The sequence below is a fragment of the Arvicanthis niloticus genome, chromosome 26, assembly GCF_011762505.2.
Source record: "Arvicanthis niloticus isolate mArvNil1 chromosome 26, mArvNil1.pat.X, whole genome shotgun sequence".
Classification (NCBI taxonomy): domain Eukaryota; kingdom Metazoa; phylum Chordata; class Mammalia; order Rodentia; family Muridae; genus Arvicanthis; species Arvicanthis niloticus.
In genome coordinates this window covers 23,842,864-23,868,054 of record NC_133434.1, presented here as the reverse complement: position 1 = coordinate 23,868,054, position 25,191 = coordinate 23,842,864, and the positions used below count along the sequence as shown (strand labels likewise).

General features: G+C 38.9%; 1 protein-coding gene across 1 annotated transcript in view; it reads left to right on the top strand.

The window, feature by feature from the left end:
* Nucleotides 1-3,155: 3,155 nt before the first annotated feature.
* Nucleotides 3,156-25,191, top strand: part of Ddx10 (DEAD-box helicase 10) — a 137,622-nt gene continuing 115,586 nt past the window's right edge. Inside the window, exons 1-8 of the mRNA XM_076925203.1 lie at nucleotides 3,156-3,452; nucleotides 7,898-7,958; nucleotides 10,195-10,325; nucleotides 11,843-12,001; nucleotides 13,130-13,250; nucleotides 14,367-14,556; nucleotides 19,547-19,673; nucleotides 24,112-24,274. Of these exons, the coding sequence (XP_076781318.1) occupies nucleotides 3,267-3,452; nucleotides 7,898-7,958; nucleotides 10,195-10,325; nucleotides 11,843-12,001; nucleotides 13,130-13,250; nucleotides 14,367-14,556; nucleotides 19,547-19,673; nucleotides 24,112-24,274 (1,138 nt within the window). The 5' untranslated portion in view covers nucleotides 3,156-3,266. The remainder of the gene's footprint in view (nucleotides 3,453-7,897; nucleotides 7,959-10,194; nucleotides 10,326-11,842; nucleotides 12,002-13,129; nucleotides 13,251-14,366; nucleotides 14,557-19,546; nucleotides 19,674-24,111; nucleotides 24,275-25,191) is intronic.

The following is a 25,191-nucleotide window of genomic DNA, read 5'->3' as shown; positions in this document are numbered from 1 at the left end:
AATATTCAGTTTAGGCCACCCTGTTGCTAAAACTAAGAATAAGTGTGGTGGTTTGAATAAGAATTATCTCCATAGGCTCATATATTTGATGCTTAGTCATCAGGGAGTGGCAATTTCAAAACCTTGGATTTTCAAAAGCCCACATCAGGCACAGTGTTGCTGTGTGTATATATGTGTCCTGCCTATGGATCAGGATGTAGCTCTTAGGTACTGCTCCTATGCCCACCTATATGCTGCTATGCCTTCCCTGTCATGATGATAATGGACTAAATCTCTGAAAATGTAAGCCAGCCCAATTAAATGATTCCTATAAAAGTTTCCTTGGTCATGGTGACTCTTCACAGTAATAATTCAGTGATTAACACAGTAATTATCTCAGGGCTTTTTTATTTTTATTTTTTGGGACTTTGTAAGATAGTGATTGATGTTTAGGGTGCTCTACAAAAGGTACCTTTATAATGCCTATGTCTAAGTGTATTTTCTGTAACTTTTTGTTATTGAAAATTTTGCTTTAAAACATTTTGAGTCAACATGGAGGCATTTAACTGAAATTAGAGCATTCAGGGGGTCAGGGGAATTATTATAAATTCGAGGCCAGCCTGATCTACAAAGTAGTTTCCAGCCCACTGCCCCAAATACATTTTAATTTAAAAAACACAATACAGGGGCTGGAGAGATGAGTCAGAGGTTGAGAGCACTGGCTTCTCTTCCACAGGACTAACATTTGATTTTTTTTAACATCCACTTGGAGGCTAACAACTATCTGACATCTCTTTCTGGCTTCCTTTGGTGCACAGACATACATGCAAGCAAAACACTCATATAGATAAAATAAACTTTAAAAAATGTATAGACTCCCCCCCCCCCCATTTTGTTAGGGCAGAAATCCAAGTTCCCTCAATGCTTATACATTTGCAGTAGGGAGAGACCTAACAGATGATGGATCAACAAGAGGAAACATGATAGTTCAGTGCACAGTCTCTGTCCCACTAAACGGTGACTTAGAATGCTGGCTTACAGCCCATCTTCAATAGGGAACAGTCAATTTATGGAGAATTGATAGGAATGGAAATAGGGTCTGACCGTGGGAAAGTGGAAGGTGAGTCTACAGGGAAGACGATGCGATGAGGCTCACTCACAGGTTTCTTTGTGCTGTGTGAGTTTCCCTGTGAAAACTATGCAGTCTTGGCTGGCCTTGAACTTGTGATGTTCCTCCTGTCTCTGTCTCCTGAGTGCTGTGATTTGACACCACTCTTGCTAGAGGGCTTATTAATGAGTAGTTTCCTAAAGTCAGAGAAATGTTACTTGCCATTTCTTTGCAAACTAACTTTATGTCAGTATATGGAGGTCGTTTTCTCTTCTTCTTTTCGAGACAGGGTTTCTCTGTGTAGTCCTGGCTGTCCTGGAACTCACTCTGTAGACCAGGCTGGCCTCGAACTCAGAAATCCGCCTGCCTCAGCCTCCCAAGTGCTGGGATTAAAGGTGTGCGCCACCACCGCCCGGCTGAATAGATTTTTTTCTACAATATATTCTTGATTATGGTTTCCTCTCCCCCTTTAAACATTTGTTTTTCTGAGAGACAAAGCTTCTGATATCTTGCTGTGTGCACACATTCTATTAGAGTTTGTCATTAATCAGGTTTGTCTACAGTTTAGTTAAGTATATTCATATTATCATACAACCAATATCTGGGCCTCTTTTCATCTTGGAAACTCTATAACAAAACAGTTAAATCCTTATCCTCTTTATCAAGCTTCTGGTAGGTACTCTTCTCCTTTCTTTTCTAAAGTTGTTTAAAAAAATTTTATTTATTTAGTGTGTGTGTGTGTGTGTGTGTGTGTGTGTATGAATCAGAGGACAATTTGTTGGAGTCATTTCTCTGCTTTTTTGCCATGTGAGCTCTGGGTTGAACCCAGGTCATCAGGCTTGGTGGTAAGTGCCTTTACCTTGGGGGCTATTACACTGGCCCTCTATTTTCCTTTATTTTTTCAACAACACTGATATCTCATAAAGGTGAATGGTTGTCATTTTGTGACAATTTAGTTAGTATTGTGTGTCAGACTAATATTTTTAGAGGGTGAATAATATTTTCCTATATGTATGTACTCTTAATTTGTGTATAGAAACTGAATAGTGCCCACTACAAGCATGGACATTTAAATATATCTGAGGCTTCCCTTTTGTTTATTTCCAAAGGCAGAATTCTTGGATTATGGCTATTATCTTGTGATGTCTTGAGGACACATACACTTTCATGTTTCTTCCTTTTATTGAGCCTGTCTCTGAATGTAGAGATAGCACACATGGTGGCCTTCTTCTCCGTTTTGAATTAGTGGCTCTTAATTGGTGAATATGGTATAGAATTTGGTATTTGTTTGGATATGTGGAGTCAAAAGGGGCCTTAAAGGCCTAAACTTTTTTCTTGTAAACTTCCAATCCAATTCTCCAATCGCATTGCTACAACCTGGGTCATTTCCTCAATCTAATGTGTTTATAGAGGTTCTATGTAAAGGTGTCATGAAATTCAATTCAGCAAAAAAGAGTTTACTTAAAAAGGGAAAAAATTGATTTGTTCAACATACTTTCGAAAAAATTTGTAGTTTTAGCCGTCGTCTTTTTATAAAGACATTTTAGGGTAAGTTCAGTCAGTTTTTGTCAGTACCCTTATTAACTGAAGGTCTGAGCGGAAAATTCTGCAAGACGTAAATGTCCTTTTTTTATATCTAGAGATATACACCGTAGTGGATGGAAATTAGTCATCAACCAGCAGATTTTAGATCAATCTTTCTGCCCTCTGGGTCGAAATATGCAGAACGAAGATTACAATTACGACCCACATACTTTATAACGAGTAGCAGCGTACCCACGAATGTTAGGAATACTTGAATCCAGAACAAATGAAAAGCAGCACTTTACGTTAAGTAGTATTAACATCACCATACTAGCAATAAGCAGCGCCCTTGCGCTGTTTCCGGAAATCCTTTGCATGCTCCCGAAGCAATGGTGCACGCCCAGTTCCTCTGAGCACGCTTCTCCCCGTGTCTTAAGATCGCCCCGCCCTGCGGGAGCCAAATCACCAATCATCATTTGCGCATTGGCTGTCGTCATTAGTGTGTGCCCATTCTTCCAGCTTGGGGGCGGGTCTCCGGCCTTGCGCGTGCGCCTTCTGCGCTGTCTCTACACGCTGGTTTCGCGTTTTCCGTGCTCCACTTAAGGATAGCGGTGTCTCGCGTCTGGCGGCGACGTGGGTCCTGGCAGCCCCCGCCATGGGCAAAACGGTTGGTTCTCTGGGTCAGGGAACCAGACCCGACCCGGTGCGGAGCTTCAATCGCTGGAAGAAAAAACACAGCCACAGGCAGCACCAAAAGAAGGAGCGGAGGAAGCAACTTAAGAAGCCGGAATGGCAGGTCGAGCGTGAGGGGATCAGCCGCCTCATGCAAAACTACGATAAGGTGAGGCAGGCTCTGGGGAGCGAGCGAGGGTGGGTGAAGGTGGGTGGTGTCGCTGCTGTGGTGACATCGGGCAAGGGTAGTGTGGGAAAGAGGCGGACCCAGCCAGCGAGGCCTCACTAGTGGTCTGTTGGGTGCTGCTACCCAGGTCTGACTCTTCTGCTTGCCACAATGCTGGGAAAAGTGATAGAAATGCAGTGACACTCCGGGTAGGGACATGTAGTGCAGCAGTGGTTACAGAATAGAACGACAAAAGTAGTGACTGCTGTGTAAAGTAGCGAATACAGTGAGAGCCTTCAGTAGAGTGCTACCCCAACATGCAGGAAGTCCTAGGTTCAGTCCCCAGCTACACACAAACGGGGCACATATTGAGCACCAAGGAGGTGGAGACGGGGAAAGTTATCCACAGTTCTATAGCAAGTTCGAGGTCAGTCAGTGATACATGAAACTTGGTCTCAAAAATGAAATAAATAAGCTAAAATCTGGAGTGTTACAAAAAAAAAATGCTGTTGTTCTTTGGAAATGTTTAAAATAACAAAAATAAATATGTACCTTTTTAAGGTACTCTCCATATGTTTTAGATTCTTTGCCCCTATCTTGAGGTATGGATTGTAAAATTTTATGAGTAAGAGCTGTGGAGTTTGGAGAAGTTAAGAAAATTGTCCTAATTTCCCACATCTAGTGGTGTGGAGTTGGAACCTAGACCTGAGTCTGTTTCCACAGCTTTCGCTCTTTATGTTGGGAATTGGCTCTGTCTCTTAACATCACCCTTTGTTCTGTGCCTCATTGTCGTCATGGTTTTCATCAAGAATCAGTTTCGAGAAACTGGAATGTGTTGGTCTGTTTCTTGACATCCCCACCTTGTAGCCAGTGTTCTCAGATGAACAGTCCTATAGTTAACACTGATAAGCTGACATGTTTTCTTGCCCTAGGTGTCTGCTCCTTAGGACTGGTACTTCCTCTCAGCTTTTCAGTGAATGCCTCCTTTCTAGTATAGGGATTTAAAAGGTAGAGTCATCCTGGAATTAAAGTCATTACTTGTTATCTTAAACAGCAGCAGCAACAGCAATAACAATGAGATAAACTGTTTAGCGTTGACAACATTTAAGAATTAGTTTGGGTTTTGAGTTCAGATAATTTGATTCAGATTTGGTTATGGTTTTTTTTTTTGTTTTGTTTTGTTTTTTGTTTTTTGAGACAGGGTTTCTCTGTGTAGCCCTGGCTGTCCTGGAACTCACTCTATAGATCATCAGGCTGGCCTCAAACTCAGAAATCCGACTGCCTCTGCCTCCCAAGTGCTGGGATTAAAGGCGTGTGCCACCACTGCCTGTCTTGGTTATGATTTTGTTCACCAGCTATATGACTTTGGTTACTTTTCTTTCACCATTTGTACCCTCTCCCCCTTATTTTAAAAGGCTTAGTAGTAGTACCTGCCTTATAAGTTGTGAGGAATTAGTAAGATAAAGTGTGGAAAACATTATTCACAATGCCTTGTCACATAGAAAAAAAGAAGAGGCCATTATTAACAAATTGGTTTTGGCTTTTGTTTTGGACTGTGGCTAGAGTTGCTTGGAGAATGTAGCCTTGCCTGTGCTTGGTTTATTCCTGTGGATCTGTGGTTCCTTGTTTTGTTCTACTCAGAGCTTTTCTTATTTCTGCTTATGCTGAGTGTCTTAGGGTTTTACTGCTGTGAACAGACACCATGACCAAGGCAACTCTTATAAAGACAACATTTAATTGGGGCTGGTTTACAGGTTCAGAGGTTATCCTCTGAACAGGTTCAGTCCATTATCATCAAGGTGGGAGCATGATAGCATCCAGGCAGACATGGTGCAGAAGGAGCTGAGAGTTCTATATCTTCATCTGCTAGCAGAATACTGGCTTCCAGGCAGCTAGGATGAGGGTCTTAAAGCCCACACCCACAGTGACACACCTACTCCAAAAAGGCCACACCTACTCCAATAGGGCCACACCTTCTAATAGTACTACTCTGTGGCCCAAGCATATACAAACCATCACATTCCACTCCCTGGCCCCCATAAGCTTACTTAAATATATGAGTCTATGAGGGCCATACTTAGCCATAGCATATTAAAACAGTACATTTAGTCCAACTTCCAAAGTCCCCAAAGTCCCCATAGTTTATAGCAGTCTAAACAATGTTAAAAGTCCAACGTTCAAGGTCTCTTCTGAGATTCATCCAATCATTTAATGGTAATCCCCAAAGCAGGTCAGGAAACCAGCTGGGCAAACTCCGAACTCAGCATCTCATGTCTGATGTCAAAGTGGTCTTCAGATCTCTACTCCTGTTTCATCTTTGTTGACTGCAGCAACATTCTTTCTCCTGAGCTGGTTCCATTCGATGTTAGCAGCTTTCCTCAGCAGATAGCCCACGGCGCTGGCATCTTTAACATCTTTGGGTTTTCAAGGCAACTTCAATTTCACAGCTTGTTCCAATGTGTGATCTTCTGGACTCCTCCAAAGGGCTTGGGTTACATCTCCAGCTCTGCCCTCTGTAGCATTCTAGGCTCTGGTTGATTCCACTCCATTGCTGCTACTGGTCTTGGTGATCTTGCATCTCCAGTACACTGGGGTCTACCATTGCAACTAGGCTTCACCAATAGCCTATTAAAGGCTCTCTTTATGGTGTCAAGCCTCAACTTCATTGCATGATCCCTTCAGTCCTGGGCTGTAAACTACAACTGAGGCTGTACCTTCACCAATGGCCTTCCATGGCCTTTCACAGTGCCACGCCTCTGCTGCTCTCCATGACCCCTTCATGCTTCAAAATCAAATCTTTCACTGGGCGGTGGTGGCGCACGCCTTTAATCCCAGCACTTGGGAGGCAGAGGCAGGTGGATTTCTGAGTTTGAGGCCAGCCTGGTCTACAGAGTGAGTTCCAGGACAGCCAGGGCTACACAGAGAAACCCTGTCTTGAAAAACCAAAAAAAAAAAAAATCTTTCATGCCTTTACCTGTAAGACTAGTACTGTGTGGATCATGTTGCCAAACTGCAAGTTCTGCTGTCAGTTTGAGATAGCCTGGCTTCTTAGGATTACACTTAGGTCAGCTTCCTTGTGAGGAACCCATGAAGCACTTCCTAGGTGGCTGGTCAGAGCAGGGAGCTTCTTTATTGGCATTCTCAGTTTAGGCTTTGTCTTTTCAAATGACTGCATTTTCCTTTGATAGAGACTTCAGTGAGAAGAGTCTTGCTCTTGAGGCTCCTTTTCCAGCAGGACACAGGGTTTCTCTTAATGGTGTCAATCTTAACAACTTACAGTTGCTTTCTCAGCAACCGTAGTACATGAAACTTTAAATTCCCTTCTTTCTTTGCCAAATGGTACAGTTTCCCCATCTGTTCACTTATTACATGTGTTCACTGTAGACCTAATTAAGAGCAGTGAACTATAACCACGACACTGACTGACTACTACCCTCACTTGAGATTTTCTTGATAAACAAATTAATCCAATACTTTTGAATTTATCTTCTCTCATGTTCTCAGGACATAGGCAGAATGCAGTCAGATTCTTAGCCAGAATATGACATGGATAGTTTCTAGTATAGATCTGGATAGTCATTTTGTCCCTCTGAACCTCATGAACTGTGGGCCTCTACTTCTGCATTTCTCTTGGCATTGTGAACTCTCCCCTGGCTTTCTTATGAAGGTATGCTTACATACTCTAAGACTTCTCTAGCTTGAAGTTTCATACTCCTCCCATCCTCTCACAAACAAGTGCTGAAAGCTTAGGGATCACAGCATCAGGCATACAGCAACAGACCCAGTTCTTACCATTGTTCTGTATTAGTTACTTGTCTCATTGTCATGAGCCAGAATATCCACCCGATAGGAAGCTACTTAAGGAGGGAAGGATTATAGTTTGTGTGGATCCAGTCTGTTTTGGCAGGGAGATGATAGCAGGAGTGTGAGATGGCTGGTCATGCTTTGTCCAAAGATAGAACAGATGAATGCTGGTGCTGCCTACATTTAGAGGTCTTCCCGCCTTAATTAACCCTAGTTAGGAACCATGTCATAGACATGCCTAAAAGTTTGTTTCCTGGGTGATTCTAAATCCTTTCAAGTTGACAGTCACTATTACCTATCACATTTTCTTCCTTTACGTATTCTATATCCTATGAAAGTAGGATTATAGAATATCTAAATTAGTTAGTTCATTAGTTGGTACCACAAGTAAGGAAGGAGGAATACATCTTAAGTCCTGCTTGGGAGAGTATCTGCCAATTGAGGTTCCTCCGTGGGACATCATGTTATTTGAATAAATGGCTTTTATTTAGAAGTGATGGTATGCTTCTAATTTTGTTATACGAAGAATGAGCTAGGTAGTACATTGTAGAGGAAAAGGGGAGTTGTATTATGAAACTAATGAATCATGTAGCATTTCTTATCTTATCTGACATTATTTTCTTTTCATAATCTTTTTTTTCCAGATAAATGTAAATGAAATTACAAGATTTTCAGATTTTCCTTTGTCCAAGAAAACATTGAAAGGTAAGTATATGTAGTCATTTTAGGATAGATTGTTAGATTCATTCATATCTTTTCAAAATTAAAAAAATGCATGTGTGTTCATGTGTATGCTTGCCTGTACATGTGTGCCACATATGGATGCTAGCTGATAGCCTGGGTGTTACCTTCAGGAAAACTCTCCATCTCTTTTAAGGCAGGGCTTCTCAGTGACCTGGAGCTCTCTAACCAGGCTAGATTGGCTGGCCAGTAGGCCCCAAGAATCTTTCTGTTTTTCTCTCCTAGTCTACGTTGAAAAGCACATATACCTCCATATATGGCATTTTTTTTTTTTGTAGGTTCTGAGAATTGACTTAGGTCCTCATGCACCTTACTGATTGAGCTACCTCTCTAGCCTTACACCTTTTAGAGAAGAGAAAGGTTAACGGGAAAAAACAATCTTTTTTTTAAATTTATTTATTTATTTTTTTTACATTTTTGGTATCATGAAATACCATAAATACAAGGTTTGCTTTTTTGAAACAAGGTTTTGTTATACATAACAGTCCAGGATAGCCTTGAACTCCCTTCATAGTTCAGGCTGTAAACTCAGTGATCCTCCTGCCAGGCATGGACTATCTACTCATCTCTAAAACACTGAATTTTAACCATTTTTATCTCTTATTCTTTTTTTTTTTTATTTTAAGAATTTATTTATTTATTTTGTGTAAGTACACTGTAGCTGTCTTCAGACACCCATATGAGGGCATCAGATCTCATTATGGATGGTTGTGAGCCACCATGTGGTTGCTGGGATTTGAACTCATGACCTCTGGAAGAGCAGTCAGTGCTCTTAACCACTGAGCCATCTCACCAGCCCTTTATCTCTTATTCTTTCTTGATTGGTTAAAGATAAGTTAAAAAGTACCAGGAAGCTCTGAACATTTTGAATGAAACTTGATGATTCTATTAGTTAAACAGGAGAACAAGCAAAAGTATTTTACCCTTTGTGTTAGTCTTGTAGGGTAGACAGTCTTAAGCAGTAGACACTTTCTTAGAATTAATGGCTAGAAGTCCAAGGTTAAGATGCTGGCAGGAGTCATTATAGGGCTTTAAGAGCCAGGTCTGTGATATTCATGCCACCCTGACTTGAAGATGGCCTCTCTTTTGTAGTGATCTTTTTTGACAAAATTATATATGTTTATGGTATACAATAGTATGACTTGAAATATGTTTATAAATCAAGCTCATTAATGTACTTATCTTTCCTTCATGATAAGGACATTTAAGATCTCTCAGCAATTTTTAAGCATAAAAGCACAAATTATAATTAACTATAGATATTGTAATATAAAATGTATCTTTTTTTTTCTTTTTTTTTGAGGTATGTCTCATATATTCTAGATTGGCCTCAATACTGCCATTGTTATGTAGTGGAAAACTACATAGCACCTTGGATTTCTGTATCCTAAGTAGTGACATCATAGGCATGTACCCGGGCATTAAACCCCGGGCTTCATCCGGCTAAGTAAACAGTCTAGCAACTGAGCTGTCCCTGACCCATAATATAGACCCCCAGCCCACAGTATAGCTCTTGAACCTATTCTTAACCTGTGTACCTTTATGTTAAGTAATAGCTTTCTGTCTCCCCACTCCTCCAGTTTCTGGTATCATTCTTTTTGTTTTTAGGATTTATAAACATGAGATCATCTGGTATCTGTGTTTCTGTGCCAGGCTTGTTCCATTTAGTATAATTCATTCTAGGTTCATCCATGTTGTCATCATTTTGCATATTGTTTAAGTCCTCAAACGATCCTCTATCTTGAACAGAAGAACAAGTAGTCTCAGCTTAAAACAAAAGTTTATTATTATTGCTGGAATGTGTGTGTTGGAGGGCGTGTGAGTGTCACAGTACTACTTGAGAACAACTTTGTGAAGTCGGTCCTTTCCTTTCATTTGATCCTGGGGATCAAACTCAGGTTGTCAGGCTCGAACAGCAAGTTTTACCTGATGAACCATCTCACGCACCTGTTGCCTGCAACATTGAAAGTTTGGAGTTATAAGCTTTTAGTTTTCAGGATATAGGCCTCAGTGGTTATGGGTTTGGAAGTCTAGTCTATGAACCACCAGACCTTCAAAATTAAGTGAGCTATTCTTTGACTATTTGTGATTTCCATCAGGGTAGAACAGAAGAGCTTCTAGCCATTTATTTGTGATGGGGTCACACAGTCAAGTCTGTAGCATCATCCATTAAGTTTTCTTCTCTTCTCCACACTGCCAGGTTTGCAAGAAGCACAGTACCGCTTGGTAACTGAGATACAGAAGCAGACCATAGGGTTGGCTTTGCAAGGTAAAGATGTGCTTGGCGCTGCCAAAACTGGATCTGGCAAGACTTTGGCTTTTCTTGTTCCAGTAAGTACATTTGTTTGGACCAGACGCTCTATTACGTGATTTTATGATATTCTATACCTACAACAAAAGAGACGGATGACAGTTGTTTCATGTTGGAGTTCCTGGCCAGACCAAAGCCACATCCATCTTGCTCTTTGCCTGATCTCTCACTCCTTAGCTTCTATCACAGTGCCTTGCCCATGGAAGGCACTCAGTGACTCACTTTGGTGAATGAGTCAGTATGCTTTATAAGCTACTGCGTTCTGAAGAAGGTGGATATTGCATGGAGGTAGCGTAGAATGGTCCTGTTCTGTCTTTGTGCTTGGGTTATTCCATTTGAGGTAATTCCCAGGAGACCTGGTAGGGAAAGCTGTTTCTGCTTTCATCCCTGCAGTCCTGCCTGTGGTATTTGTATTTGCCACCCGTTTAGGATAAGGCTGACATATATTCATGTTGTGAGAATTCTTTCCCCAGGGAGATGTAAACAAATACACTCCCACCTTACAGACCAAGAAAACAAAGTATGATTCCACTGATGTTCATTGTTGAGAGCCAGTGAATTTCTTGGGTTTACTTATAGAACATGAGTGACAGGTTACTTCAACAGGATAGATAACTCCAAAAGCAACTAGGCCATTGGAAAGTCATCCTAGCATGGCTTATGATATTCCCATAGCTGCATTGACAGCTTCTCTTCAGTTAGCCCATTACATCTGTATACTCTAGTACCTCTTGAGACACTGAGGTTATATACAGCTAGGGAAGATGATGTACAAATGACTGGAAGGTTCAGGAGGGAGTGACCAGAATCTTAGGTGAGGTCTAGTGACCCACTCTTTGCTATAAGAAACATCAAAACAAACAACCTCAGAAGGGTCTCTTATCAGTAGTTACAGCTGTTCTGATGAAGATGATGATGTTAATCTTGGAAGATAGTATTATACAGTGGCTCACATGAAGGAGATGGGTATTGAGAAGTTTCTGGAACGTTGGTAGCTGTCTTTTATAGTAGTTGGGTAGTAGAATTCTTAGGAATTCAGTTACATTACAGTTGCTTAGTTGGTTTTCTAATTTGGTTTCTACAAAAACAACTGACACTGAGAAAAAGCAGATCATTTGTTTCAGATGCCTCAAAACTAGTTTTTTCTTATTCCTAGTTATTGTTATTATAGCATTATTTTTCTACATATAGGAATTTCAGTGACTGTAAAACTATAACAGCTATATAGATTCTAATGTGGTTTCTGTTTAGAAAATAACTTTCTTGTCCCTGTTTCAGTGATCTAGGTTACCCATGTCCTCATCTGATTTTTTAAACTCTGACATCAAATCAGTTGCCATGGGGCCTCTCTTTTTCCTCTGAATTGGAGTTGGATGCTTCTGTTAAAATGTCTCTTTCAGATTGGATAAAATTTGTGAGAGGAATGCCTTTTGCTTGATGATATATTTGATTTGAAGGGAAAGGTTGAGACTTTAGTCAAAATGAAGTTTTCTTTTTTCTAAGAGATTATTAAATACAATTTGCTCTCATCTTCAAGGTATTGGAAGCCTTATACCGTCTGCAGTGGACTTCAATGGACGGCCTGGGAGTTCTGATAATATCACCTACTCGAGAACTGGCCTATCAGACATTTGAGGTTCTACGCAAAGTAGGGAAGAATCATGATTTTTCAGCCGGTCTCATCATTGGTGGAAAGGTTTGTCCTTATCCGCCCTTTCCTTTAACATCACTCTGCAGATGACGGGGGGGAGAGGAGATGGAGGACTCATATAAATGGATTGGTCTTTTGGATGGGGCCTCAGTGTGTGTCATCTACATAGGTCCAGAAAGTCCACTCTTGTCAGCATTTGAGTTTATCAGGTTTTCAGACAGATGGACAGGCTATCTATAGCAATCCTATTTGTTTGCATGCTTTGCGAAAGAGAACATTACATTATAGTTTGTGGACATAGTACCTTTTACTAGAATGTCTAAGAGACTGAATAATTTAAAAAAACACTGCTCTCAATACCACATGAGAGGAAGATAATTGCTTTGAGGAATATGTATTTAACTATGGTATTATGGTAAAACCTGACCAACTTTTGTTGACTTTTTAGTACATCTGAATGGTTGTATCTGCTATGGTCACCTCTGGGCTATGAGGATAAGTAGCTCTTGAATTTCTATGCAGATGTATGCAAGCAAGGAAGAGGTAGCATCACAAACCCTACTTTTGTACCTGCTACTTGTCTTTAACATTTAATAGCATCTGGTGGTTTTTGTCTCAAGGTGAGAACCTGTAAACTGTAAACTGTAAACTACTGCTTACTTACCTTCCCCCACCCCAGTAAAATATGGCAAGTTGTGTGGGAGAGCCTGTTCAGTGCCTCTAGTCCTGACTTAAAGAGTTGGAGTAATTATAATTTTTAAGACCGTTTTAGTGATTTGAAATTAAGTCTTGTCACAGTCATTTGTTAGTTTATCCTAGCCTCAGAATCCTGGGTATGATGAATGGGTCTAGAAGAGCTCTGAGTTTCTTCTTCTTCTTTTCCATAATTTTTTTAAATTAACTTTACATCCCGATCACAGCCCCACAGCCTCCTGCCCCCAGTCCTGTCCCACCCTTACAAATCCCTCCCCGCTATCGCCCCCCTCCTTCTCTGAGGACTTTGATTTCGCTTAGCAATGTGTTGGCTGTGCTACAGAACTAAGAGGGAGAAGTACTGTTTATTTCTAGGTATCTCAACTGCTCCAGTGAAGTTCTGTGTGCAAGTGACTTTCACAGTTATGCACAGGCTGCTGTGAGACATGTATGTGTAACCAAAGAAACAACTATTTACAGGATCTGAAACATGAAGCTGAGAGGATCAACAATATAAATATACTCGTTTGCACGCCTGGTCGACTTCTTCAACACATGGACGAAACAATATGTTTTCATGCCACCAATCTTCAAATGTTAGGTGGGTATGATGATTTCTATTAAAAAACAAAACAAAACAAAACAAAACAAAACAAAACAAAACACCAACCAACCAGCAAATCAACAATCAAAACCAACCAAAACTCTCCAAAACCCCAGCTCATTCCTTAAAGAGCCATTCTGAGATTTAATATCATCAATGCCTTATTAGATAACATGATGAAAATAGTCTGAGAAATAATTTGTGCTTTTAATTTAGCATTTGGGCTCTTAAACTAAGAAGAGTACAAGACTGCTATTTTTTTCTTCTTCGACTGATAGGGAGCATTTAGGGAATCCACTGTATTTAACTAGGTACTCGAGTGTTAGGCATTGATAGTGTTTTTCTTTTTTCTTTCTGGCACATGTGTGTGTGCATGTCTTGTATATGTGTTCACACCTGTGTGGGAGTGCATGGAGTCCTGAGATTGATTTTAGGTGTCTACTCTATTGCCTTCCACTTTATTTCCTGAGGCAGTGTCTTTTGGTGAACATAGAGCACACCAGATTGGCAAGTCCAGCTGACCAGATTGCCTGGATCCCACCTCTCTCATGAGTGCTGGGACTTTGCTTTTGTGTGGGTGCTGGAAATCTGAACTCTAGTCCTTAGGCTTGCATGGCAAGTGCTTATCCAGTAAGCCGTCTCCCCAGTCAAATTGTTTGGTTTAATAATTTAGTGAACTTCTGTTTTGCAGGGAGAGACTACTTTGTTTTGTTTTTGAATGCTTTTGTACTTACAGAGAAGTTACAGTGGTACGGTTTCTCTATTGTCCTACTCAGTTGCCCCTAGTTTTAAACTTGCATATAACTGTGATTGATTTGACTATACTAAGAGATTGACAACATACTGTGTAAATTTAACAGTAGGTTTTGATTGCTTAGATTTGATCAATTTTCCACTATATTACTTTTTAAAAAAATTGTGATTCTGAGATTTGAACATAGCACCTTGCACATGTACCTTGCAAATGTTGGGCAACTGAGCTACTAGTGAACTGTTTCCTTAGCTTAGCCAGCGTCCTTTTCTGCTTTAGGATTCTAAGTAGTGCACTAAATTGCTTTTAGCTTAATATATTATTTAAATATTATAGAGCAACTTGCACTTTTCTTTTTGCAGTTCTTGATGAAGCAGATAGAATCTTGGATATGGGCTTTGCTGATACCATGAATGCTATTATTGAAAATCTTCCCAAGAAACGCCAGACTTTACTGTTCTCAGCCACACAGACCAAATCTGTAAAGGACCTTGCACGCTTGAGTTTGAAAGACCCTGAGTATGTCTGGGTTCACGAGAAAGCAAAATACAGGTAGGAATTGTCTCTCCCTGAGCCATCTTCTTAGTTCAAGAATTAATATTCTAAATTTTTATTGCGTGTGTAATATGCCTTTGTTATTAGATACACAGAACATACTACTAAGCTATTAAAATTATCTGCATGTATGTTTAAGTGTGAGAATATTTTAATGTGACATTTCTGAAAATTTGGTCTGGAGAACAAACATTTTTTGATAAGATGTTAACAATTACTTCTACCATAAATAAGGGAGAGAGGATCATTCTTTGGATGATAATAGCAAATACTGAGTCAAAGTCAAACATTGTTGGTAGTGGGCTGAGTTTTATTAGAGATGTCTGCATAGGCAAATACAGAATTCTTGGGTTTGATGCAGAAAATAATTTCAACATTGGATATTACAAAGCAGCTTATTAAAATAAATATATAGTATAGGTTTCCAGTATGAGACTAAGAGAAAGGGGCACCAAGGAAAAATAAGATATTAAAGTGTGGGTTTATATGGTTACCAGCCTTCTCAAAGGAGGGTAGCACGTCATTGTCTTTGTATACGATTTGGGTGATTTTTGAAGTTATTATTTTCAAAGAGTTTCCAAGGAATTTAATGTGGTCACAGGTATTTCTTAAGGTAGTGACAGGGCCAGAGGCATAACTATAGCTCTTCACTGCCACTGACACTAATCAAAAAAAATTAGGACCGCCATACCTCACAGAAAAGAATTTCAGGAGAGGCCAACACGACACTTTTTTTTAAAGCTACATTTAGCTTAGCTCTTAGGCACACAGGTTAATAGGGAGATGCCTAGTGTAATCATAAGAAACACCCAACATGGACATGGGCTCCTCAAGGAAGAGTCATATCTTACTGTTAATAGAGTAGTTGTGTGTATCTGCGCTTTCCAAGTTACATTGCTCAGAGAGTATAATTTATAATAAGGCTTATAACAGTGGTTCTCAACCTTTCTAATTCTGTGACTCTTTAATACAGTTCCTCATGTTGTGGTGACCCCAACCATAAAATTATTTTTGTTGATACTTCATAACTGAAATTTTGCTACTGTTATAAATGACAATGTAGATATCTGGGATATTCAGGATATCTAATATGCAACCCCTTGTAAAAGGTTTATTCAACTCCTAAAGGGGTTTCTCTCATTGGGAGACTAAGAATTTTTTTTTTTTTTTTTGTAAACAAAGTTGTTATGTGGATTTGTAGGGATACCATTTAAATCTAGGAATGAGGGGAGTGCTGTGGGGTCATTGCAAGTGCCACAGCTGGCAAGGTGATGAACTGCAAGAGGCAGGAAGGAAAAGTCGACTTAGTTGATGCTTCAAACTTCTAGAGAATCTTACTCCAGGTGATTTATTGTAAGCATATTTAATCACAGTACAATTTCAGAAAAAAGCTTTCTAGGGCAGTACAAATTCCTAGTGCAAACTGGGGCATAATTACATTGAAAGTTAACTCAAAGTACATGTGACTATGAAGTTGGGTGCTATAGCTTAAGGGCCTAGAATCTGATGTGGTCTCTAACTAAGACCTAGATAATGTGTAGAGGTAGGTCAGCGACGTCTCCCCTAGTGATGGATTCCATTGACTGAGAAACAGAGCTTCTCCTATAAAGGTATAGGAAGGTAGAGTCTGGGATAAGCATTCTGGGGGATTTGGGTGATGTCTGGCTCCACAGATAGCAAAGGTCACCAGGTCATTAACATCTGCTCCCAGCCAGCCTTCTGAGTGGAGAAGAGATACTCCTTTCCTCCTTTGAGGAGACAACCCTGTGTGATTAACATTCCTGGTTTCCCTGGTGATCTATGGGTGCAAGAACTTTTGAGTTCCCAACAGTTCTAAGAAATATTCAGAGTTATAGATCATTTTGGCTTTAAGTAAGTATGCACACATTTGTGTGTGTGTGTGTGTGTGTATGTGTTTAGGTGCATGCATGTCACGATGTGCATATGGATATCAGAGGACAATTTTGGTTGTACCTTGTTTGAAACAAAGACCTCTTAATTATTTTTTGGTGCATATACCCGGCTAGTTGACCTGCAGGCTTCTGAGGAGTCTTTGTTTCTGCTTTACATCTTGTTGTAGGAGCACTAGGTTTATAGATACTTTCTTGTTATATGGGTTCTGGGGATTTGAACTCAGGTTCTCATGCTATACAGTGAATGCTTTTAAGTATTGAGCCATCTTTTAGTACAGTAAGCACAGTTAATTTTCTCTTTGACATTTTTGACCAAGGTATCTTTTGTAGAATACTTACTATTTTTGTCCTAAGTAAGCATGATTATTTTATCTTTGACAAGATAGCATTAGGACAAGATATATTGTTCGGTAGGCAATTTGGGCTTTATCAGCGGTGTTTGAAAGTTTTTAAATTTGTATTGCTGAGGATTGAACCATGTGCCCTGCAAGTGTTTTTCCACTGAGCTATATATACCCTTAGTCCTAAAAACCTTAGTGCTGAAATTACTTTATTATCTGTATATAGTACGTTTTATCCATTTACTTATTATAGAACATCTTGATTGAGTCCAAATTGTGGTTGGAAATAAAATTGCTAAACATTTGAGTGCAATTTGTGTGTGTGTGTGTGATTTTTTTTTTTCCCAGTTCTTTTGGATAAATACCAAAGAGTATGATGGCTGGACTAGGTGACAAGAATGATTTGGGAAGGAAAGTGTCTTCAAAAGTGGCTGTATCATTTCTCAAAATCTGATATTGGAGGCTCTTAAGTGTATAGTGGAGTGTATAGTTGTATCATGTCTTAAATTTGAATTTTCCTCTTAAGCAGCAAGTGGGGCGGCATCTTATATGCTTATTTGATGTGGAACATCTTTTATGTTCATTTTTCATCTGAACATGGTGACTGTTGAGAGCTTTATTCTTTTCTCCCTAACTTGGGATTTGTATTTTCCTAAGTGTACTTTGTGTTTTATGGAGAGCAATATTTAGTTTGCAAATTTTGTTTTTTATATCCTTTGGCTTTTCTTTTCCTTTTGTTAACATAAACATTTATCATGAATTAGAAAATTTAAATCTTAATTCTATTTTATCATTTCCCTCTTTTGGTATCTGAAAGTATTTCACTTTCAGTTTTTGGATAATCTGTCCCCTTTCCTTAAAACAATGTGGCTATACTTGGTTGTGCAAGCACTTACATATATAGTGTTTATCACCAGTCTCACTAAAGGCACTAAACTATTCTATACTGCTACTTGTTTTTTGCTTAATGGTACATTTCAGAGGTCACTCCATGTTGCGGCCCAAGCTGCCCCACGTTGAGCGCCAAAAATGTTGCAGACTGCTCTACCCCACGTTTGGGGGCCAAAATGTCTCGGACCACTCTATCAGTGTTTGAACCCGCACTGCCAAAAGCCTTGGGGGCTAAGTATTAGAGCCCACACTGCCCCAGGCTGCTCTGGTCAGCGGGTTGGGGTTCATCAAGAGAGAGAGTGAGGATGGACTCGAGGAATGGAGACCAGACAGAGTGTGATTCAATCCCGTTTATTCTTCAGTCTCTCTTCTTCTCTCCAAGTTCTAGAGAGTTCTTCTCTCCTAGTTCCTAGTCTCTAGTGCCTCCAAGTTCCAAGTTTCCAGCTTCAAATTCTAGTCTCATCCAAGTGTCTAATCCCTAGTTGCCTGTCTCGAGTCTCAAGTGCCTACTACAAGTGCCTAATACTTAATAATAATTTCTTCTGTCTGCCTCTCTCCTTTTATGTCTCACTTCTAAGCCACGCCTTTAAGTCATGCCTTTAAGTCATGCCCTTAGGCCTTGTCTCTAAATCTGATCTCTAAGTCACACCCTTAAGTCACACACCTTTAAGCCTCACACACCCAAGGGGAAATCCTGGGTATCTAAAACAAGATGTTATCAGAGTGTGTTCAGCTGTTGTAGGCTATTGTAATCAAGTCTCTTGTCAGGGTGTATGGCTCAAGATGGCTGCAAGGATGATAGCCGCCTTCTGTCGGCTCCCCACAACTCCAGACTGATATATGAATATTTTTTTTTATAGTTGCATAATACCTTATGGTGGTGTGTTTAATAGTTCATTCCACAAATTTCTTAGTAATAGATGTTTGGGTTGATTTTTAATTATGTGGTTTTGAATGATGCTATATATATTTATACCCCAGACTAATTTGGAGTAAAATTATAAGAATTTTTTCAAGAGTAAGTCCATACATACTTTTCAAACATTATTATGAATTTTCAAATATGTAGCAAATTCAGATTTTTACAATAAATTCTTTAACAATTTTGTCTATTCATAACTTTATATATATATATACATATATACATTATAATGTAGTCATATTTGCATTACTCTGTCTTATCTCCTCTCTCCTCCCATTGAACTTTTTCTTCCTAACAAGCCCCTCCTCCTGTCATGTCTACAGTAAGTTATTTATACCTGCTACATGTGTGGTCACCACCTGCCAGTGACTCCTTTTCCTAGCCATTTCTTCATACATTTGTGCATTTACCCATCTTAATGTTGGATGCATTTGCAGTACATTGCAGATAACCATAGACTTTCTCCTAAATGCTTCATCATACATGATCACTAATATGAGTTCAATATATATGTTTTTTGTAAAACTATCCATGGAATACGTATATGTTAAGTTTAAATTGCTTAGATGGATGTTTGTTTTTCTCTAATCTCAAACCCCAATAAAGTTGGAGACATTAGCCATCAGCCCAGCAGAGTTTTCCCATGCTGCTTCTCACAGATTGTGGGTTGCTACTTTCTTTCTATGGTTGACTCTTGCTTGATCTTGTACTACTATGTGTATGTGTTTCATATAAAACCTTTAAAGGATTTTGAATATATTCAGCCATGATGAGCTTCCTTTATAGGGGACAACAGAGAAAAAAGTGATGTGTGACAGAAATTGGGAGAATGGACGACTGATAAATTTCTTTTTTTAGTGTTGATTTCAAAACAGCAATATGACATTGTTAAAAGAATTTGTTTTTCTTGATTTTACAAGTACCCCTGCTACATTGGAACAGAACTATATAATTTGTGAGCTGCACCAAAAAATAAGTGTGCTGTTTTCCTTTTTGAGAAGCCACCTAAAGAAGAAGAGTATTGTATTTTTCTCCAGTTGCAAAGAGGTATTAATTCTTTAAAATTGTTCCTTTTGAATGCATTTGTGTTGGTTCACTGTCCCTGAGTTGTCAGATTTTAGTTAGACGAATAATGACTCTTTGGTCTATGTAGTGCTAGGAGACAGAGCTGTAAAGATTGATAATCCTGTGTTTTTTATTGGAAAAGAAATCATGAGTGAGACTTAAAGCCCATTGAAGGTTTTTTCTTCAGTGCTGTTTTAGATGTTAGTGATTCTGGGAACGTAGTGCTCTCCATCGGAAGTACTGATAGAGGAACTTAGCTGGGCCACACTGGGGCTTCTAGATGTAGCAGTTCTCCTTCCCTCCAAGTGCATGGAACTGAATATTCCTTGTTTTCTGTGCCTCAAATTTTTGTTCATGCTTATTTCTTTTTGGAATGCTTGCCGTACATACTTTTATTCTGTGTGTGAATAGTTGTTGCTTTTTAAGGTGCATTTAAATTGTTTTACATGAAAGTTCTTTTTAGTCTCCTTTTAGGATCAGTTGTTCTTTAAAAAACATCCTGTAATATTTTATCTATATATCCTTACTCAGTTAATAAATGAGTGATGAATACCAGCCCTGTACTAGTAATAATGGGTTCAGAGAAATAAAAGGGTATTTATTTCTCTCTTAAGGAGAAGAGATCATGATTGATTTATATACTACTTTCTCTGTGTATTTAAGACTCCTGATGTTAGATTTACAATAAACTCTGGATTTACTGCCCTTGCACATGCTTAGCATGGTAAGCATGCAGGTGAGTTTCTTTCTAACTTGTGGTTTGTTTCTGTTATCTACTGAAGCCTATACTTTTTCTTTGGAAAGAATGATTCCAGGTATTTTTAGTACTTATTTCGGAGTTTTATACTTCTAAGGGAGGAGTTGGGTTTGTTATTAGAAAATAAGAAATGCAGAACAACCTAAGACAGGATTAGTCTTGTTTATACACTAAAAAAGTGGGAAACGTGGAGAGCTTTTGGGGCTGCTTGGCAAGAATCTCACCTGGGCCAGGGTCAAGGAAATGGGTGGCTTGGCAGGAATATGACATTGGCCAAAGTCAAGGAAGTGGGCTTCAGGCAGGAATCTGACATTAGGCTAGAACACAAAAGTAATTTTAGGCAAGAATCTAAATCTTAGGCTAGAACAAGGAAGTAGGCTTCAGACATGAACATGACTTTGGGCTAGGACAGGGAAGTAGGCTCAGATATTTTGGTCATCCTGATAAGCCTTTAGAAACAGTGATCATGGGAGTGTTCAGGGAACTTTGTTAATGCCTTGCTTGTTCTTTGACTGTTTGTGTTTATTGTCTTGCCTGTTCCTTGACTATTTGCATCTATTGTATTGCTAGTTCCTCACCTAGAACTGACCTTAAGACTTGCATGTAATTCAAATGGTATAAAAGCAAAAAGGAGGAGGGGGGATGGTATGGGGGTTTTTAGGGAGTGGAAATGGCGAAAGGTGATGATATCTGAAATATAAATAAATAAAATATCCGATGAAAAAAAAGAAAATAAGACATAATGTATGGAATTGTTTTTATTCCAACTCTACTTCTCTTCTTGCCATAGTAGTTTGTCCGTGCTTGCTTTCAGTGTGTTAGTCAGAATTTGCCACAGAGCAGAATGTTTGACAGATTTACCTTAAGGGAAGAATTATTTTAGCTTGTGCTTTCAGAGGTCTCAGTCTGTCATGGGGGTATGTGACTGAGCAGAGCGGCACATGCCATGATGGCCAGAGCGCATGCCATGATGGCCAGAGAACAGAGAGAAGGCCTGGTCTAGACCCCCCACATTCAGTCCCTACCTCTTAGCTAATCTTTTCTCGAAAAGACCCAAAGATCCAGTGGTATACTTTATTAATCTTCTCCTGCTAATCAAACTGATAATCAAGGTCTACTGTCGCAGTGTCCGATCCTGTGTATTCTAAGCTTTGTCTTCATCTGCAGAGTATCTTTGCTGTGTATAGCAAATGTCCCTCTGTCTTGCCCATTTCTCTCTCTACCATTTGTTGATAATTGCCCATAGTGAGAATGAAAAGCAGGCCTAATGATCCTGCCTTTCCGTTCTTCATAATGCCTTCCAAAGACTTGTTTTTACTTGTAGAGTCTACTGTTCTTTACCTTTGATTCAGGTAGCTCTTAAAGGATACAGATTTCTAGTTAGTGTTCAGTAATCATTTCTTCCTTATCAGAAGCCCTTCCCCTCGATCAATCTTTTGACTTCATATCCATTAACCTGTCTTTCTTCTACCTTTTTGACTGATCTGTTATAACTGTTTGCTAGATCTTTCCTGTTTGACTGCTGGAATATTGAGTATTTCTGAGCTCTCCCTTCTGCCCTCTTTTCTTAGTATGTTTTGTGGGTAACCTCATGATTTTCCTGGTCTGAATGCAGTCTGAATGCTGTCAATTGCAGAATCTAAATTACAAGTCCTGACTTTTTTTCTGAGCTCTGCTTGACTACTGAGAATATCCAGTTGTTTGAAGAAACCTTTCAAATAAGAACACTTCAAGAGTTGCTGTCCCCAGCTCTGCTTTCTCCAATGTTTCTCAATTTTTGTAACCCTTAATTCCTGTCTTTTCATCCATAGTGGTATTTTTGGTAATATGTTAGGTTCTTAATTTCTTGTGATCTCCCATGTTCCGGTACAGTTTGAACCATGCTTAATTTCTGTTAGCTTCCTATTTGGGTCTCCTCTAATGACTTTCTGTAAGAGTTAGATTCCATGCTTGGACTCTTATCTTCCATCTCAGCTGGTTTGTTAAAGAACAGGAATTGAAGTCCCTTTTCTATTTAAAAGAGCCATGTTGAAGAAAGTTTTCATGAAGTCATTTAACTGAATTTCTATATATTCTTTTCCTAAAACTAATTTGCCTCAGTGCATCTGTGGCCTGAAGGTTTGTCTTTACCATCTCCTTTTTCATGGTACTCCTTTGTGTATCTTTACAATACAAAAGCATGAATCTATTATTTCTGATTTTACTGGTAAAGAATAGAACTTGCCAGAACTTGCCAGGCAGTGGGCAGTGGGCAGTGGTGGCGCATGTCTTTGATCCCAGCACTTGGGAGGCATAGGCAGGCGGATCTCTGAGTTCCAGGTCAGCCTAGTCTACAGAGTGAGTTCCAGGACAGCCAAGGCTATGCAGAGAAACCCTGTCTCAATCTCCCCCCCCCCCCAAAAAAAAAAGAATCAGAACTTCCCTGACTCTAGAGTGTTAAAGAACATAGAAGTAGTAATGAAACAGTAGGGGTTGGTACAAAAAGGAAGGTGACACATAATTCCCTTCAGAAGTAATGCTATTTATATATTTAGGGGTGGCAGACCTATGTTCTAATACAGAGTTTTGCTATTTAGAAAGCAAATAATCTTTAAGACTAGTATTGTTGTATAGTTACCTTATATTGTGATTTTGGGATTTTTATAGTTCAAAAGGTTTCCTCTGGGTCCAATTTTTAAAAAAAAATTTATGTGCACAAGTTTTATATATGTTAGAAATGTTGAATTCTGGCTCAGTCTAACAGTAACTATCCAGTTAGGAGCAAGTACATAGTAAAGAAGAAACTAAAACAATAGTTAACTCCTTTAGGCCTATACATCTAATATATTTATAAAATGATTTTTTATGTCTACGTTATTTATTAAATCCTATTTTTTTGGGAAGGGGGATCAGCTAAGTGCTAGTATGATAAATTCTCAGTTTGAAGAGAAAGTTTACACTGCTTGTTGTTATAGGAAATTAAATGTACAACTTAAGATCATTTGTTGTAGAAATTTATGAATTATAATGTGATTAATAAAAGACTTTCAAGCTTAAAACCTAAGCTGCAGTTTTGTGAGGTCAAGAGATAGAAGTGAAAATTAAGGAGGGAAGGAAGCAAAGCTTTCTTCCATTATGAGTTCTTCACGTAATTCTCATAGCCTTTCTGTATAGAATCTCCTGGATATTTATATTATAAAACTGATTATTTTAAAACAAAGTTTTATGGAGGTTATATTTTTATAGCCATTCAAAATTGGAAAGAATTTAGTAGATTTAAGAATGGAAGAACTTGCCGGGCGGTGGTGGCGCACGCCTTTAATCCCAGCACTTGGGAGGCAGAGGCAGGCAGATTTCTGAGTTCGAGGCCAGCCTGGTCTACAGAGTGAGTTCCAGGACAGCCAGGACTACACAGAGAAACCCTGTCTCGAAAAACCAAATAAATAAATAAAAAAAAAAAAAAAAAAAAAAAAAAAAAAAAGAATGGAAGAACTTTTTTCAAATTTTATTTTTAGTGATTGAGATTTAAATTTTTTTAAATCAAAATTCTTTTAGAAAATATGTTTGCAAAAATGTTGCAAGACCTTAATTTTAGATTACATTTCTTTAAAAAAAAAACCCTGCAGTCGGTGAAATTTGTTCTCTATACTGAGGCATTAACCTTACCCTTCTGCTTGTGCCCAGGTTCAGTATCTGTACAGGGTGTTCTGCCGGCTGCGCCCAGGGGTCTCTATCCTTGCTCTCCATGGCCGGCAACAGCAGATGAGAAGGATGGAAGTCTACAATGAGTTTGTCCGAAAGAGGGCTGCAGTACTTTTTGCTACTGACATTGCAGCCAGGGGACTGGGTAAGTAAACTTTCTGGAATACCATTACTGTGGTCATAGGAAATATAGTTACTTACAGGGTGTTTTCTGGAAATCTCAAATCTTGTGAAAGAAAAATAGTAAATTGGTAAGTTGTTAAACATGATAGATGATGGTGGAACATTGTGTAGTGTTTGCATCTTTGTGAGCTTGTTATGTTTCATAATTAAAATCCTAGGAGCCTCCACAGTCATCAAAGGAAGTTAAAAGGATTAAAAGTTTAAAGATAAGAAAAATTATTACTACTTTGAAAGCTGAAATTATAACTCATTTAATAAGAAAAATTAGTAAAATCAATTTTTTTGACCAATCATTATGACTTTTAAAGTCACTGTATTTAACATACTTTAATTTTATTTTCCAAAAGGCACTGTAGTGACATGACCTGTACCTTGTAGATTTGTGGGTAGGGTGAAGTGGAGGTGTTTAGAGAACTAGTAACTTGAATCACTCTGTGTTATTATTTATAGTATATTTTAAGCCTACATAAACAGTAGGTAAACATATTACTCTTTTCTAGCAGTTACTCTTTTGAGATGATCTCACTGTGTAGTTCCTACCTAGTCTAGACATGCTTTGTAGACTAGATTGGCCCCAAAGTCACAGAAATCCACCTGCCTCTGCTTCTCAAGTGCTGGGGTTGAAGATGTGTACAATTACTTCCAGCTGATTTTTTTTTTTCTTAATTCTCTTTGTCATTCTGGCCCTCTTAGAGTGATTTTTTTTTTTTTTTTAATTGTCATCAGGAATCCTTGCAGCAAACTCTGAGTGTATAGGGATAGTTGTGAGAACAGGTTTCTTTGAAAATGAGTAAGGCCTGTAGTAGTCAGAAATATAGATTGTATAATTGCTTATTAGTTTAGTTGGAGGCAGGACTAGCTGGAAAAATAGACATGTGT